The 11,350-nt window shown below is 40.1% G+C and overlaps 1 protein-coding gene across 1 annotated transcript; it reads left to right on the plus strand.

Moving 5' to 3' along the window:
• The first annotated feature begins 4,553 nt into the window (after positions 1-4,553).
• Positions 4,554-4,937, plus strand: LOC118841491 (UPF0449 protein C19orf25 homolog). The gene has a single exon (XM_036748930.1). It carries the CDS (start codon positions 4,554-4,556, stop codon positions 4,935-4,937), a length of 384 nt encoding a protein of 127 aa, XP_036604825.1.
• The last annotated feature ends 6,413 nt before the right edge of the window (positions 4,938-11,350 follow it).

Raw genomic sequence — 11,350 nt, forward strand, 5'->3', positions numbered from 1 at the left:
ACAGAGCAAGGAACAAGTTCTGTAAACATGGCTATGTAGCTGTAGTCCCAGGAGCAGAATGTTGCGTACTAAGTTCTAGCCTTTAGCCCAAAAAGTAAACCTGCAGGGGAATAATCAAAATAGGAATCCAAGATCATAGAGGAGCTAGCACTTCAATTGCTCTGAATCCACAGAGCCTCCCAACACCTAATAGTGATTGAGTCCCACAGCATCCTATCGAAACTCCCAACCAAAGACAAGTCAAGAGATCCAAACCTGACTTGTAGAGTTAATAATTTGCAAAGCTCAGACCAGGAGGGCAGTGAACAGACCTCATCCCAGATCATATCACTTTGGGAGCACTGAAAGCTTTCAGGCCTCCCACCTAAGCTGTGAAAGCAGCAGAATGGCATAAGAAGATAGAAGCTCAAACCATCCTCTCAAGAAGTTCACAGAGCCCAGAACTAACATAAAGCCCAAAGTCTAAAAGTAGGCTAGAAGAATGAGCAAGCAAATAAAAAATGATACCATTATAAAGAGCTATTATGATGACAGGGAACTTCAAGTCAACAACACAGAAGAAGAAAGTGACTTTTAAAACTACATGCAAAACCTCAAGAAAAAAACTCAACTAGGCCACAGATCTGCCAAGAATTCCTAGAAGAGTTGAAATAATTTTTAAACAGATAAAAATTATTGTAGAACCCAAATAAGAACAGCAGAGAAAAAATGGGGAATAGGAGCAAAAGCCAGGTGAAAAAAGATATGAAAAAATTAAAAGTTTGGAAAAGAGGTATAAAATCTTACTGAAAAAAGTAATTCCTTGAAAATTAGAATTGGGCAGATGGAAGCTAATGACTCCATGAGACATTAAGAAACAATAAAACACAATCAAAATCTGAAAAAAGAAGAAAATATCTCATAGGGAAGCAAAGAACCTGGAAAACAGATCAAAGAGAAATGGTTTAAGAATCTTTGGACTGCCTGAAAGCCACAAACCCAAAAAAAAGAATCTAAACTGTCTAGTTTAAGAAATCATAAAAGAAGGCAGAGCCAAGATGGAGTAAAGGAAGGGATTCTCCTGAGCTCTCCCCCAAACCCCTCCAAACATCTTTAAAAAATGACTCTAAACAAATTCAAAAGCAGCAGAACCCACAAAAAGATGGTGTGAAGCAAATTTCCAGCCCAAGACAACATGGAAGGTCAGCAGCAAAGGTCCATTGAGCCAAGGTGACAGAGAAGCACAATCCAATGCAGGCCATGTTAAAGCAGACCAAGCCCTACCAAACTCAGAGCAGGCCTTGGGGTGACTGAATCAATGGTAGCAGTGGTGGCTTCCAGACCTCTCAGCCCACAGATACTAAAGACAACTAAGAGAGTTAGTAGGAAAGATCTATTGCACGTGAGTGAGAATGGAGCACAATCCAGTGCAAGCCACACCAGCACAGCCCTGGCTGTAGCAAACTAGGAACAAGCTTTAGTAGTCACTGAATCAACAGCAGCAGCACTGTTGCCAGAGCTCTCAGCTCACAGACATTAAGAGGGTCAAACAACTGGTCAAAAGGAGATTACAGGGGTCTTTTGGGGAGCCCTGAGGCAAGATCCTGTTGCTTTGCCCATACTCAGGTCCCAGTCACAGTGCTGGGTGGCAGTCCCAAGATGAGGAGGAGCGCTACCAGAACCGACCTTGTAGGAGCAGTGGAGTGGGAACTCTCCTTGTATTTCCAGAGAAGAAAAGAGTGCTTGTGATTGCTCACAGACCAGAGCACAGGCCAAGAAAGTAATAAGCACCTCTCCTTAGAACAGGGTTGGGGAACCTGTGGCCTCAAGGTCCTCCAATGTAGCCTTTTGATGGAATCCAACATCCTTTCATTCAGCAGATTTGTTCTGTGACATTTGGACCTAAAGGGCCACATGTGACCTCAAGGCCACAGGTTCCTTACCCATGCCTGAAATCATTCCACCTTGGAAGAACAGAAAAAGTATAGGTCCCTAGAAGTATCTCTGAAAATAGCTGCACAAAAACCCTGAAGATTGGGACAGTGTGGCCTCTACCTTAAAAGCAGAGCCCTAATCTAACAAATAGTTTGAAGTCAAGTAATAGGCTGGGAAAATAAGCAAACAATGGAAAAAATCTCTGACTATTGAAAGTTACTATGATGACAAGGAAAATCAAAACACACATTCAGAAGAAGACAACAAAGTCAAAGCTCCTACATCCAAAGCCTCCAAGAAAAATATCAATTGGTCTCAGGACACAGAAAAGGCCAAAAAGGATTTTGAAAATCAAGTAAGAGAGATAGAGGAAAAATTGGAAGAGAAATGAAAGTGATGCAAGAAAATAACAAAAAACAAATTAATAGCTTGCTAAAGGAGAAAACAAAAAAAAAATACTGTAGAAAATAACACCTTAAAAGAAACATGCAAGGCCAAATGGTAAAAGAGGTCCAAAAAGCCAATGAGGAGAAGAATGCCTTAAAAAGTAGAATTGGAAAATTGGAAAAGGAGGCCTAAAAGCTCACTGAATACAATAACTCCTTAAAAATTAGAACAGAGCAAGTGGCAGCTAATGATTTTATGAGAAATCAAGAAACAGTAAAGCAAAACCAAAAGAATGAAAAAATAGAAGGCGATGTGAAATATCTCATTGGAAAAACCACTGACCTGGAAAATAGATCCAGGAGAGATAATTTTAAAAATTATTGGACTACCTGAAAGCCATGATAAAAAAGAGCATAGACAACATCTTTCAAGAAATTATCAAGGAAAACTGCCCTGATATTCTAGAACCAGAGGGTAAAATAGAAATTGAAGAAATCCACTTATCACCTCCTGAAAGACATCCCAAAATGAAAACTGCCAAGAATATTATAGCCAATTTCAGAGTTCCCAGGTCAAGGAGAAAATACTGCAAGCAGCCAGAAAGAAACAATTCGAGTATTGTGGAAACACAATCAATCAGGATAACACAAGATCTAGCATTTTCTTTAAGGGATTGAAGCACTTGGAATATGATATGCCAGAGGGCAAAGAAGCTAGGATTACAACCAAGAATCACCTAGCCAGCAAAACTGAGTATGATTTTTCAGGGGAAAAATGGATATTCAATAAGATATAGGACTTTCAATCATCCTTGATGAAAAGACCAGAACTGAATAAAAAATTTGACCTTCAAATACAAGACTCAAGAGATGCATAAAAAGGTAAACAGAAAAGGACTTGATAACATAACGGACTTGATAAGTTTAAACTGTTTATATTCCTACATGGAAAAATAATATTTGTAACTCATTAGACCTTTTCTCGTTATTAGGGTAGTTAGAAGGAGTATAGATAGACAGTGGGCATGGGTGTGAGTTGAATATAAAGAGATGATATCTAAAAAAAAATTAAGGGTGAGAGAGGAATGTACTGGGAGAAAGAGAAACTAAGAGGTAGAATGGGGTAAATTATCTCACATAAAAAAAGGTACAAAAAAGTCTTATAGTGGAGGGGAAGGGGGGAAGGTGAGTGAGAGTGAGTAAACCTTACTCTCATCAAAATTGGCTCAAAGAAGGAATAAGATACATACTCAATTAGGTATAGAAATCTACCTTACCCTACAAGAAAGTGGGGTGGGGGGAGGGAATAAGAGAACAGGAGAGAGGGGAATGGGGTATAATAGAAGGGAGGATAGATTGGGGGAGGGAGTAGTCAGAAGCAAAACACTTTTGAGGTGGGACAGGGTGAAAGGAGAGAGAATAAAATAAATGGTGGGAAATAGGATGGAGGGAAATACAGTTAGCAAGTGTGAAAAAATTTTTGAAGCAAGTTTCTCTGATAAAGGTAGTATTTTTAAAGCACGTAGAGAACTTAGTCAAACTTATAAAAATAAGAGCCATTCCCCAATTAATAAATGATCAAAAGATATGAGATTTCAGATGAAGTAATCAAAGCTATCTATAGTGAAAAAACACTCTAACTCACTATTGATTGGAGGAATGCAAATTAAAACAATTCTGAGGTATTTACTTCATACCTATTGGATTGGCTAATAGGACATTAATACACTGCTGGTAGAGTTGTGAACTGATTCAATCATTCTGCAGAGCAATTTAGAACTATGTCCAAAGGGCTATAAAACACGACTATTATGGATATGTTTTGTATGGCCACACATGTATAACCTGTATCAAATTGGATGCCTTGTTAATGTGGGGGTGGGGCATGGAGGGAGGAAGGGAGAGAATTTGGAACACAAAGTTTTAAAAATGAAAGCTAAAAACTGTTTTTACATGTAACTGGGGAAAAATAATACCCTTTGACCTAGCAATACCACTACTAGGTCTATATCCCAAAAGAGATATAAAAGGAAAAGGACCTATATGTGCAAAAATATTTATAGGAGCACTTTTCTGGGGGCAAAGAATTAGAAATTGAGGGGATGCCCATCAATTGAGCAATGACTGAACAGGTTGTGGTGTATGATTATGATGGAATACTATTGTGCTATAAAAATGATGAGGGGTGGAAGCAGAAGTGGCCACCATGGTGGTTGCCCTGAAGCTGAAGCACAAGCTTCAGCCTTCTTCCTAATGACCTCTAAAGCCAGAAACCCAGTGGTCCTCCCCACAAGACCATCTCCACCCACAGCAGAACAGATCCTGGAGAATTTCCACAGTGCTCTGCCCTATGGTCCAGTTTTCACCTCCTTTGCCCCACAAGCCCTGGAAGAGCTTCCTGCCATTCAGGAGAATGAGGACCCAGAGGCAGAAAGGGAACATCAGTACCAACAGAGTCACTCCTATGTGGCCCTGAGCCATCAGCTCCAGCTGGCCTGTGGCCTGCTAAAAGAGAAGTGTGAGGAACTGTGGCAGTCTGGGGACAGCCTTGAGCAAGACATCTTAGATATGAAGCAGAAGAACCTCTCTGGTGCACAGGGTTCCAGCTGTGTTCCTGGTGTGGGTTTCTCAGGCTGATGCCATGCTTTTTTATTTATTTTGGGAATTAAAATTCTGGACTTCTTTGTCTGCAGAGACACAAGCTTTTCTAGAAGCTGCTTTTCCAAGGCTTAGTTGCTTGCCAGTTCTGGCCCTCTGGATTTTCCTCCACTCTTTTCACTCTTTCAACCCACCTGCCCTTTCAGACTGGAGGCCCTGAGCTGGGGGAGGGGTGGAGGAATATTGTAGTATGGCATCTCCCTCTAGTCTATAAGGAGGACAAGCATGCCCCACAGAGCTTCACATGTAGTGTCAGGATCTGAAGCCAATTGTTATACGCAACTATTGAGGTCCCCTGGGGAGGTCTAGATTGACCTGGGCAAATTTGAGTGCCTAAGGTTATCTAGAACAGAATCTAAATCAGCCCGCGGAACTGAGCACTAAGTCCACTTGGAGTATATTGATGGTAGTGTAATGAAGACATTATCTCCAAGGATGATTCTTCTAACAGATACTGCTGGATCACCAGAGAAGAATGCTAGCTCCAGGAGTGCTTCCAAAAGTGTCATTTGGTGCTGCCAGCATGGCTCCTTCCCACTCTCTCCTGTTTCTCTAAACTTGTACCTCAAAATCCTGTTAAATCTATACCTTTTAATTTTTAAAATTTTGACAGGTCCAAGATGGCGGCTGGTAAGCAGGAAATAGTGTGAGCTCCCTACGGAGACCCTCCAAAAACTTATAAAAAATGGCTCTGAACCAATTCTAGAACGGCAGAACCCACAAAACAGCAGAGGGAAGCAGGGCTCCAGCCCAGGACAGCCTGGATGGTCTCTGGGTGAGGTCTATCCCACACGGAGCTCGGAGCTGGGAGCTGGGAGCTGGGAACGGAGTGGAGCAGAGCCCAGCCTGAGCGGCGTGGACCATCCAGACCAGAAGCCGGACGGAGGGGGCCCTAGCACCCTGATTCAGTGAGATGCCGCAGTTACGAGACTTCTCAACCCACAAACACCAAAGACTGCAGAGAAGGTTAGTGGGAAAAGCTGCGGGAGTGGAAGGAGTTCGCGGTTCGGCTTCCAGCCCCCGGGGCAGCGGAGGTGGGGCAGCTACAGCTGTTGTTACTTCCGGCTCCAGGCCCACCTGGTGGGAGGAATTAAGTGGCGGATCAGAGCAGGGGTGCACAGCCTGCCGAAGATCTAAGCCCAGTTCGGGTTGGGGTTCTTGGGGAAGGAGCAGTGCTGGTGTGGCAGAGCTGGCACCTCCCCCCCAAACGTGGAACATAGAACTCTGTAATCTACAAGCAGTCATACCCCACTGAAAAACTCAAGGGTCAAGTTAGTTGGCTGGGATTATGGCCAGGCAGCGAAAACGCACCCAGATTCAGTCTCAGACTTTGGATTCTTTCTTTGGTGACAAAGAAGACCAAAACATACAGACAGAAGAAATTAATAAAATCAAAGAGCCTACAACAGAAACCTCCAAGAAAAACATGAACTGGTCCCAGGCCATGGAAGAGCTCAAAAAGGATTTGGAAAAGCAAGTTAGAGAAGTAGAGGAAAAATTGGGAAGAGAAATGAGAAGGATGCGAGAAAACCATGAAAAAAAAGTCAATGACTTGCTAAAGGAGACCCAAAAAAATACCGAAAAATACACTGAAGAAAACAACACCTTAACAAACAGACTAACTCAAATGGCAAAAGAGCTCCAAAAAGCCAATGAGGAGAAGAATGCCTTGAAAAGCAGAATTAGCCAAATGGAAAAGGATCTCCAAAAGACCACTGAAGAAAATACTACTTTAAAAATTAGATTGGAGCAAGTGGAAGCTAGTGACTTTATGAGAAATCAGGATATTATAAAACAGAACCAAAGGAATGAAAAAATGGAAGACAATGTGAAATATCTCATTAGAAAAACCACTGACCTGGAAAATAGAGCCAGGAGAGATAATTTAAAAATTATTGGACTACCTGAAAGCCATGATCAAGAAAAGAGCCTAGATATCATCTTTCAAGAAATTATCAGAGAGAACTGCCCTGATATTCTAGAGCCACAGGGCAAAATAGAAATTGAAAGAATCCATCGATCGCCTCCTCAAATAGATCCCAAAAAGAAATCTCCCAGGAATATTGTCGCCAAATTCCAGAGCTCCCAGATCAAGGAGAAAATACTGCAAGCAGCCAGAAAGAAACAATTTGAGTATTGTGGAAACCCAATCAGAATAACCCAAGATCTGGCAGCTTCTACATTAAGAGATCGAAGGGCTTGGAATGCGTTATTCCGGAGGTCAATGGAGCTAGGATTAAAACCTAGAATCACCTACCCAGCAAAACTGAGTATCATGTTCCAAGGCAAAATATGGAATTTCAATAAAATAGAGGACTTTCAAGCTTTCTCAGTGAAAAGACCAGAACTGAATAGAAAATTTGACTTTCAAACACAAGAATCAAGAGAAGCATGAAAAGGTAATCAAGAAACGGAAATTGCAAGGGACTTACTAAAGTTGAACTGTTTTGTTTACATTCCTACATGGAAAGATGATGTGTATGATTCATGAGACCTCAGTATTAGGGTAGTTGAAGGGAATATGCATATATATATATATATATATATATATATATATGTTTATGTATATGTATAAGTGAATTTGTATGTATGTATGTATCTATGTGTATATGTATGCATGTGTATGTATGTATATATATATGTGTGTGTTTTTATATATATATACATATATATATATGTAAAAGAGAGAGAGCAGACACAGGGTGAGTTGAAGATGAAGGGAAGATATCTAAAAGGAATGAAATGAAATTAAGGGATGAGAGAGCAACATACTGAGAGAGGGAGATAGGGAGAGATAGAATGGGGTGGATTATCTCGCATAAAGGTGGCAAGAGGAAGAAGTTCTGTGGGAGGAGGGGAGAGGGCAGGTGAGGGGGGAATGAGTGAACCTTGCTCTCATCAGATTTGGCCTGAGGAGGGAATACCATACATACTCAGTTAGGTATCTTACCCCACAGGAAAGAAGAGGGAAGAAGATAAAAAAATAAAAATAAAAGGGGGGGATGATGGAGGGGAGGGCAGATGGGGGTGGAGGTAATCAAAACAAACACTTTGGAAAGGGGACAGGGTCAAGGGAGAAAATTCAATAAAGGGGGATGGGTTGGGAAGGAGCAAAATGTAGTTAGCCTTTCACAACATGAGTATTGTCGAAGGGTTATACATAATGATACATGCGTGGCCTAGGTTGAAATGCTTGACTTCTTAGGGAGGGTGGGTGGGAAGGGAAGAGGGGAGAGAATTTGGAACTCAAAGTTTTAAAAACAGATGTTCAAAAACAAAAAAAAAAAAAGTTTTTGCATGCAACTAAAAAATAAGATACACAGGCAATGGGGCGTAGAAATTTATCTTGCCCTACAAGAAAGGAAGGGAAAAGGGGATGAGAGGAGAGGGGGGTGATAGAGGGGAGGGCTGACTGGGGAACAGGGCAACCAGAATATATGCCATCTTGGAGTGGGGGGAGGGTAGAAATGGGGAGAAAATTTGTAATTCAAACTGTTGTGAAAATCAATGCTGAAAACCAAATATGTTTAAATAAATAAATTAAATAAAAAAAAAGAAATTCAGTGAAAGATAAAAAAAAAATTAAAAAAAATTTAAAAAAAAAATTTTGACAGGTCATTTCTCTGCATGCTAGCTCTGGTGGCTTTGCTGATTTCCTTGCTGTAGTAGCAATTAGATTTGAAGATCTTTCCCACCCATTAATAGGCCTACATCACAGGAAGCCTAAGTTACATTGTGGAAGGAGCTTCCTGACAGGAAAAGGAAGCTATGTCACAGGAATATGGAAAGAGAGAGAGAGAGAGAGAGAGAGAGAGAGAGAGAGAGAGAGAGAGAGAGTGTTATGGCTGCTAATGGCCACCCTCATGATAGTTAGAACTGAACAGGCTGACTTAGCTGCATAGTGAGTTTGTTTTGGGGAAGACCACAGCAGGGGGTCGGAGAGGTTTTGGGATGGCAAGGCTCCAGGTTGTGATATTCTGTATTGTATGTTTTGGGTTCCTTGCTGTTATGATGAAGCAAACTGACTGGCTGTGGGAGCTGAGCATTTGGTTGTGGGATATGACTCTCTGGTGTCTGAAGAAATGGTTTGTCTTCTACCTTCTATGTGTAGAGTCTCATATACTTTGCAATATAGAACCACACAGGCATTTTGACAATTATCATCTACACTGTTATTATTGCCTATCTTACACACTTGCCCCCATTAAAGTGAAATTGTCCAAACATGAAAAAAAAAAGAAAAAGAAAAGAAATGTTGAGCAAGGTGCTCTCAGAAAGACCTGGAAAGACTTGCATAGACTGATGCAAAGTGAAATGTGCTGTGTACAAAGCAACAGCAATAGTGTAAGATGATCAGCTGTGAATGACTTAGCTATTCTCAGAAATACAATGACCCAAGACAACTTTGAAGGATTTAAGATGAAAAATGTTATCCATCCACAAAGAACTGATGGTGTCTGAAAACAGATTGAAGCATATTTCTTTTACTTTTTTCATTTTTCTTGAGTATTTTTGTCTATGTTTTCTTTCACAACATGACTATTATAGATATGTTTTGAATGGCTACTCATGTATAACCTGTATCAAATTGGATGCCTTCTCAATGTGGGGGGAGGGGCATGGAGAGGAGAAGGGAGAGAATTTGGAACTCAAAGTTTTAAAAATGAAAGTTAAAAATTGTTTTTACGTGTAACTGGGGAAAAACAAAATACTAAACAGGAACAAACAAAAAAGACAAGATCTGAAGTTGACTGTGGCTCAGATCATGAGTTTCTTAATGCAAAATTCAGACTTAAATTGAAGAATGTAGGGAAAACCATCAGAACATATTGGTATGGTCTAACTGACATCCCCTATGTATATGAAATGGAAGTGATAAATAGATTTAAGGGATTAGAACTGGTAGATAGAATCATCAAACAACTATAGACGGAGGTCTGCGATATTGTACAAAAGTCAGCAATAAAAAAAGCATTCCAAAGAAAAAAAATAGCAAGAAAACAAAATGGCTGTCTGATGAGGCTTTACAAATAGCTGAGGAAAGAAGGAAAGTAAAAGGTAAAGGTGAAAGTGTAAGATCCAACTGAATGAATTCAGAATTCCAGAGAATAGGGAGGAAAGATAAAAAGGTTTTTTAAAGGAGCAATGCAAAGAAATAGAAGAAAACAATAAAATGGGAAAGGCAAGATCTCTTTATGAAAATTAGAGATATCAAGGGAAAGTCTCATGCAAAAGTGAGTGTGATAAAAGACAAAAATGTTAGGGATTTATCAGAAGCAGAAGAGATTAAGAAGAGGCAACAAGAATACACAAAACAACTATATAAGAAAGCTCTTAACATCACTGATAACTATGAGTGTATGGTTACTGATTTAGAGCCAGATAACCTAGAGAATGAAACCAAGTGGGTCTTAGGAAGCATTGCCAACAATAAGGCCAGTGGAGGTAATGGAATTCCAACTGAACCTTTTAAAACCCTAAAAGATGATACTGTTAAAAGTCCTGCTCTCAATATGCCAGCAAATTTGGAAAATTCAACAGTGGTCAATGGATTGGAAATTGATCTCAGTTTACATCCCAGTCCTAAAGAAGGGCAATGCCAGGGAATGTTCAAATTACTGAACAATTGCATTCACTTCACATGCTAGCCAGGTTATGCTTAAGATTCTGTAGCCTAGGCTTCAGTAATGTGTGAACTAAGAATTACCAGAAGAGCAAGCTGATTTTCAAACTGGAGACCAAATTGATGACATCTGCTGGATTGTGGAGAAAGCAACTGAGTTCCAGAAAAGTATCTACTTCTACTTCATTGGCTACAATAAAGTCTTTGTTGTGGATCGCAACAAAATGTGACAAGTCCTAAAGAGAGGAGAATGTCACATCATCTTACATGTCTGCTGAGGAACTTGTATGCAGGCCAAGAAGTAGCATTTAGAACTAAACATGGAACAATTGATTGGTTTGAGTTTGAAAAAGGAGTATGACTAGGCTGTACATATTGTCACTTTACTTACTTATTTTTCATAAGCAGAGTACCTCATGCAAAATGTCAGACTGGATGAATCAAAAGTCAAAATTAACATTGCCAGGAGAAATATCAGCAGTCTCAGATATGCAAACGATACCACTCTGAGGGTAGAAAGTGAAGAGGAATTAAGAAGCCTCTTGATAATAGTGTAAAAGCTGACTTGAAACCCATAAAACTAAAATCATAAAAACTAAAATCTTGGCAATTAATCTCATCACTTCCTAGGAAATAGAAGGAGAAGAAATAGAAGCAGTGTCATATTTTATGTTCTAGGCTCAAAGATCATTGCAGATGATGATTGCAGTCATGAAGTATAAAGATACTTGCTCCTTAGAAAGAAACCTGTGGCAAATCTAGAGAGCAT

The sequence above is a fragment of the Trichosurus vulpecula genome, chromosome 3 (genome assembly GCF_011100635.1).
Source record: "Trichosurus vulpecula isolate mTriVul1 chromosome 3, mTriVul1.pri, whole genome shotgun sequence".
Classification (NCBI taxonomy): Eukaryota; Metazoa; Chordata; class Mammalia; order Diprotodontia; family Phalangeridae; genus Trichosurus; species Trichosurus vulpecula.